Source organism: Narcine bancroftii, chromosome 2, assembly GCF_036971445.1.
Source record: "Narcine bancroftii isolate sNarBan1 chromosome 2, sNarBan1.hap1, whole genome shotgun sequence".
Taxonomy (NCBI): Eukaryota; Metazoa; Chordata; class Chondrichthyes; order Torpediniformes; family Narcinidae; genus Narcine; species Narcine bancroftii.
The window spans coordinates 145,251,017-145,257,851 of NC_091470.1; the positions used below are offsets into that span (position 1 = coordinate 145,251,017).

Here is a 6,835-nt window from a genome sequence, read left to right on the forward strand (position 1 = left end):
GAAGAGCAGTGTCCCAGATGAAGACAGGCAGCGGAAGAGCAGTGTCCCAGATGAAGACAGGCAGCGGAAGAGCAGTGTCCCAGATGAAGACAGGCAGCGGAAGAGCAGTGTCCCAGATGAAGACAGGCAGCGGAAGAGCAGTGTCCCAGATGAAGACAGGCAGCGGAAGAGCAGTGTCCCAGATGAAGACAGGCAGCGGAAGAGCAGTGTCCCAGATGAAGACAGGCAGCGGAAGAGCAGTGTCCCAGATGAAGACAGGCAGCGGAAGAGCAGTGTCCCAGATGAAGACAGGCAGCGGAAGAGCAGTGTCCCAGATGAAGACAGGCAGCGGAAGAGCAGTGTCCCAGATGAAGACAGGCAGCGGAAGAGCAGTGTCCCAGATGAAGACAGGCAGCGGAAGAGCAGTGTCCCAGATGAAGACAGGCAGCGGAAGAGCAGTGTCCCAGATGAAGACAGGCAGCGGAAGAGCAGTGTCCCAGATGAAGACAGGCAGCGGAAGAGCAGTGTCCAGATGAAGACAGGCAGCGGAAGAGCAGTGTCCCAGATGAAGACAGGCAGCGGAAGAGCAGTGTCCCAGATGAAGACAGGCAGCGGAAGAGCAGTGTCCCAGATGAAGACAGGCAGCGGAAGAGCAGTGTCCCAGATGAAGACAGGCAGCGGAAGAGCAGTGTCCCAGATGAAGACAGGCAGCGGAAAAGCAGTGTGCCAGCAGCACAAGGACTGGCAAGATTCAGAACTTCCACTGTATGACCATGAAAATACCCACTCGTGCCAGAGGGCTCTTGGCCACCAGTGTTTGTGGCACTAAACCCACCCAGGCTTCCCAGTCATTAATAGGCAATGTGAAGCAAGACTTTATAATAAGCACACAGTTGTGTCTCCCCTTTCCAATGTGGTGTGCAAGGCTAACTTTCAAAAGATGACATGTTTTTAAGCAAACCCCAAGATCGATATTTAAATTCTTTAAATTGATGAAAAGATTGCAGACTCATTTACAAAACACAGAAAGGACCTTCAGCCCATTATGTCTCTGCTGACCTTAGTGGCCATCAAGTATCCACATGAACCAGACCTCAAAGGATGCTGGGCTGGGGTGGGGCGGGATTAGGGGCTTTGGAGTAGTTCTCAATTCTCTTGCACTTCTTCCAAAATGGTGCTCACAAGGCAACTCCTCTACACTGGAGAAACCAAACGCAGATTGGGTGACAACTTTGTGCCCAGTCTGAAGGCTTTCAGATGCCCATCCTTGCTCCCACACTGGCCTTTTTGTCTCTGGGCTCCTGTACTGTCGAGTGAATTCCAACTCGGGATGCAGGTTAATTGGGTGCAATTTGGCAGTATGGGCTCATGGGCTGGAAGGGCCTGTTACCATGCTGTACGTCTAAATTTAGTTGGTTTCGCCAACAGTTTGTCACAGCGACAACCCTGACCTCACCTTTTGCCCATGCCACCTCACCCTCGACACTCCTCCTTTTCCAGTTCTGATGAGCGGCCTTTGACTTGAAACGCTCACTCTGTTTCTCTTTCCATTGATGCTGCCTGACCCATTGAATGTTTCCAACACCGTTTTTGATTTTCGATTTCCTCATTTAAATTTTAAAAGATTTTAAATTTAAAGATACAGCATACCATAACAGGTCCTTCTGAGCCACAAGCCAATGCCACCGAAATATACCAATTAACCAACAAACCCTGCACATTTTGGAGGGTGGGAGGAAACCTGACCACCCAGAGGAAACCCACATGGTCACAGGGAAAACATGCAAACTCCTTACAGACAGTGCCGGATTCAAACCTGGGCCAATGACGCTGTAACAGTGTTGTGTTTATTTTATGTACCCTCAGTGCATGGTTACTTATCTCATCGATTTCAGTGAACAAACCACGACAGCCCATTTATTTCCAATGAAGAACGAAGACTTCACATTGAGGAAGTCAGCAGTTGATTCCCAACAGGGACCACAAGGGATTAAAAATGCTCTCAAAAAGCATCTGGGGCTGAAGTTACTCATCTTCCTCATACCAACTGACTGCTCCAAAGTTATCACTAATAACGAGATGGTGTTAATTTCCCCAGACTGATCCATTGAGTTCCCCCAGAACCTCATTGTTTGCTCAATTTTTCAGAATTCTCGGTTTGATCTGCAACTCATTTGTACCTCATCACATAATTTAGGCTTGGCTTTATTTTTAAATTATTAGGAAGATGTGAATATTGTTGCAGAAATCCTTTTTATATCTACTCTTCTTCGGAACATATCACAACCTTCAGTCAAACTGTACAGTATTGTGCACCAAATGAGAATGGATTTACAATAATTAAATGCCTTCAGTCTGAAGAAAGCACATGTTGTTCGAAAGAGTGAAAATTAAATGCTTGTGCTCCCTTCCCCTCCCCAAATATGTCCTTTCAAGATTTCATTTACCACTTTGACATTCATTTTATTAATTAACCACAAGGAACCAGATGTGGTTGAGGGTAGTGACGTGCCTCCACTGCTTGGATAAAACTGACCTTTCCTGGTGCACAGATCAACCTCCACTGTGGGGTTACCACGCGAATCGAAGATTTCACGGGCATGGATCTTCAAGATGGACATCTCGGTGGTCCTGTGAAGGAAGAAACAATGCGGTCACTTGGAGCAATCCACCTCCTCCACCCCACAAATCGACGACCATCCAGGACCACGCCGAGCGCACAAATTGGAGGGGGTGCGATCAGCTTGCCCAGAGCAAAGAGGGGCCGAAGGTTGAGTCCCAAGGCTGAGTTAATGAACAAGGTTGTGTTTTGTGAAAATTTTCCACAAAATGGAGAAGAGACAATTTTAACATTAAAATGGAGACCCCGGCATCTCATTTCCATGAGGTTTCATCAGGGTTGCTAATATATCCAGGAATTTATGGACAATTTTGACCTCAGCGTTTTATTGCACAGGGATTTAGAACAGATTCAAGGCACCGAACCCTGAATTAAATAGGCGTCCGTAGCAGAAATGAAGAGCTACCCCTGACACCAGGCTCTAAATGGCAGCACCACCTCTGAACAGAGCACACAGTAACTTGGGAGGTTTGATTCAAAAAAATCTCAATGTTTCCATGGTTGGAAGCTGGTGCAACATGATGTCTGTGTATTGTCCTGCACCTCTATCGTTGCTCTTTAATCAGTAAATAATTCAGCAGGTTGTTTCTTTCTGAAATACACAAGGCTTGATCATCCACTCATTAGTGTCTTTGGCACTCCAACACCTCAGCAAATACATTGGAGAAATTCTGTGCATTGATGGGTTTCATTGATAAGAACCCAAGTCTTTATTCAAAATGCTAAATTAGTCATACATCGTGGAAAAAAGGCCCTTTGATTCTGCACTTGCCATTTACACTGTTCCAACTTTATTCCCAGATTCTACCATTCACCAACCTAACTAGGGAAATAATTCAGCGGCCATTTAACCGACCGATTCTCATCTCTTTGGACATCAGAGGAAACCCACACGGTCACAAGGAGAACATGCAGCTTCAAGCAGACAGCACCAAAGGTCAGAATTGAAATGGGTGGCTGAAGAAGTCACTGGATCACAATGCCCCAATGAAGCCACTGGCAGATCTGTGACACACGGGGTCTTGAACATAGTATGAAATATGAATGCCTGCAAACAATGCTGGGGAAACTCAGCAGGTCAAACAACATACTTTATAGAGCAAAGATAAAAGATATCTGACCAAATTTTCAGGCTTGAGCCCTTCATCAACGTTGATCATTCATCTTTATCTTTTCTACATAAAGTAAACAGGTTGACCTTTCTCCAGCATTGTATTTTTACAGGTCTTTAACAGACATCTATCTCAGCTATCACCTATCTCGGCTGCAGCATTTCATTGAATGCAAGGATCGACAACGAGATAGACAACAGACTCGCCAAGGGAAATAGCACCTTTGGAAGACTACACAAAAGAGTCTGGAAAAACAACCAACTGTAAAACCTCACAAAGATTAGCGTATGCAGAGCCGCTGTCATACCCACACTCCTGTTCGGCTCTGAATCATGGGTCCTTTACCGGCATCACCTATGGCTCCTAGAACGCTTCCACCAGCGTTGTCTCCGCTCCATCCTCAACATTTATTGGAGCGACTTCATCACCAACATTGAAGTACTCAAGATGGCAGAGGCCGACAGCATCGAATCCACGCTGCTGAAGATCCAACTGCGCTGGGTAGGTCACATCTCCAGAATGGAGGACCATCACCTTCCCAAGATCGTGTTATATGGCGAGCTCTCCACTGGCCACCGAGACAGGTGCACCAAAGAAGAGGTACAAGGACTGCCTAAAGAAATCTCGGTGCCTGCCACATTGACCACCGCCAGTGGGCTGATCTCGCCTCAAACTGTGCATCTTGGCGCCTCACAGTTCGGCGGGCAGCAACCTCCTTTGAAGAAGGCCACAGAGCCCACCTCACTGCCAAAAGACAAAGGAGGAAAAACACAACACCCAACCCCAACCAACCAATTTTCCCTTGCAACTGTGTCTGCCTGTCCCGCATCGGACTTGTCAGCCACAAACGAGCCTGCAGCTGACATGGACTTTACCCTTCCATAAATCTTCGTCCGCGAAGCCAAGCCAACGAAGAACAGACATCTGCTTTGAAATGGCTTCCTCACCAGTTTTGTGATGAATCATTGTCTAGATCTGTACACCAGCACTTCTCAATGGGGAGACCCTGGGTTCACAGCACATTGAAGTAAAAATCCTGGTGTTCTTTTCACCTGAATGTTTCTATGTCGTCAGGAAGAGAGAAATTCAGGAGAAACCAAAACTTGACTGCTTGACAGGGAAGGGGGCATAAACTTTGAGCAGATTCACATGGGGGGGGGGGGGCAGAGCTGTAAAAAAGATTGAGAATGGTGCTGTTGGCAAAGTGAACTCAGATTCAGAGATCAGACACTACTTTTAAAAGCAGTTTGACAAAATAGATGAAATCTGACAAAGGAAGGAGTCTTTAAAATCCACGCATTTCTGCGCCAAAATATAAAAAGACAGATCACAATTTTAACACTCCAAAACACTGCAGTCGAGATCATATTTTCCCCTCTGGAAGAAAGCAGATTGGCACTGCATCGCCAGCGGCCTCTCAGCAATCATGAAATGCTCTCTCACCCATGAGGTCAAGACTGCAATGTTCCACTCCAAAGCAGCCACGATGTGCCCAACAAGATCAAAGCAAGGGCAGGAGACTCACTGGACAATTTGGTCATAAAAATCGGCTTAGTGATTGTGACATTCAGAAAGCATTTGTTGTTGAGGTCAGCTGTCCAACGGGGATGCTTGTAACCAAGTGGAGCTCCTCGGGGTTCGGTCCAAGTCAGAAAAAGATCAAAACATGTGCTTCGGGTGGACAGTGAAGTTCACGAAGCATTTCCTCCCCTCCCCTCCACAGTTTGCAAAAACATTGAAACAAAATTGAACTCTTCCAAGAATTTTTTCTAATTATTTTACCAGTGGAATGAGAATTCTGGATGCTTTGATCTCAATGAGGATCAAAGCCTTGACTGAAATGACCAGAGGAGGTGAGACCAGTGAAGTCATCCCTTGCTGACCGCAGGAGAGGGATGACTTCAGGTGGCATGTGAGTGGGAAGAAACGATGGAGACTCCATGGTTGAAACAGGCGATGCTGATTTATCCCAAGTTCACGATCAAGACTCAAAATCCCCCCGATATCGTTCATCAAACGTCCCGGATTTAACGATGCAAACGGTACAAAAGATAATCGAATCGTGACTCACTCTAAAAATATCCCAGCGACCGAATGAAGGCATCTAGACCGCTATAGATCTGGCATCCACTGAGATTATCTCTGCATTTCTAACAACGTTCTTTTCGCTGTTTCTTAAAATTCTAAGAGAAAAACACTTGAACATTCGGATAAAATCCCTTCCAGACCCGACACTGAAAACCAGGCATCGCTCACAGACCAAAATTGGTGGCGTTTGCAACTCCACTCCCAACTGGAAGCTGCCGAGCAGCGCCCTTTGAAATGAATGGCCACATCTTGGCAAAGCTCCATGCAAACTATTCAAACCCTCTGCAAAAGAGAGAGAGAGAAAAATGTGTCGGCAATATTTTAATCGCCATCATTTTCTTGAACCAGTTGTTTCCCAACCTTCAAAGGGCTGCAACGAGCTCCAAAAGGGCTGGGCAAACACACAGCTTCTGTGCTCCTGGACGACCGTGCTGATCTTCCACAAAAGGCAAAGTGGTGGGAGCTGGGAGCAGGAAGACCCCAGCCCCCCACCAACCAACCAACCAACCAACCAATCAATCAACCACACACACACAACAACAACGGCGAAGCTCTCACCTGGTGCATGCAGAGACCGAGAGGGTGGAGGAGGTAGAACCCAACGCGCGCGACCCTGGAACCTCTGCCGCAGCTCCGCTTCTTATTGGCTCGTGGCCGCATGTAACACTGCGTCTCCCGGGAAACAGCGCCACCTGTCACAGTCAGCTGTGTTCCAGGAGCGTGCAGCGAGCAGGCCAGAAACAAGGTAAAGGTGATCATTCTTTCCCTCCTCTGGACGCCGTGAGACCTGCCTCGTTTCTCCAGTCCCTTTGTGTATGAATTGACGGGGTTCGCTGTGCAATGATATGGAGCGTTTTATGCTAAGACGATGGCTGCCATCGAGTTTCCCGCAGCGCTGCAGACTTTCTTGTTTCACATCATTTCCACACAAGCCCATTTTTAGTAAAAATCTAAGAGATTATTTCGAACAAACAAACAACACTCAAAGGGAGAAACACTTGTATATTTCGGATAAAATGGCTTCAAGGACAGACTC

General features: G+C 46.9%; 1 protein-coding gene across 1 annotated transcript in view; it reads right to left on the minus strand.

Annotated features, from left to right (window-relative positions):
• Nucleotides 1-6,465, minus strand: part of eno1a (enolase 1a, (alpha)) — a 43,785-nt gene extending 37,320 nt beyond the window's left edge. The window contains 2 exon segments of the mRNA XM_069918395.1: nt 2,516-2,610; nt 6,358-6,465. Coding sequence (XP_069774496.1) covers nt 2,516-2,600 — 85 coding nt within the window. The 5' untranslated portion in view covers nt 2,601-2,610; nt 6,358-6,465.
• Between the last annotated feature and the right edge of the window lie 370 nt (nt 6,466-6,835).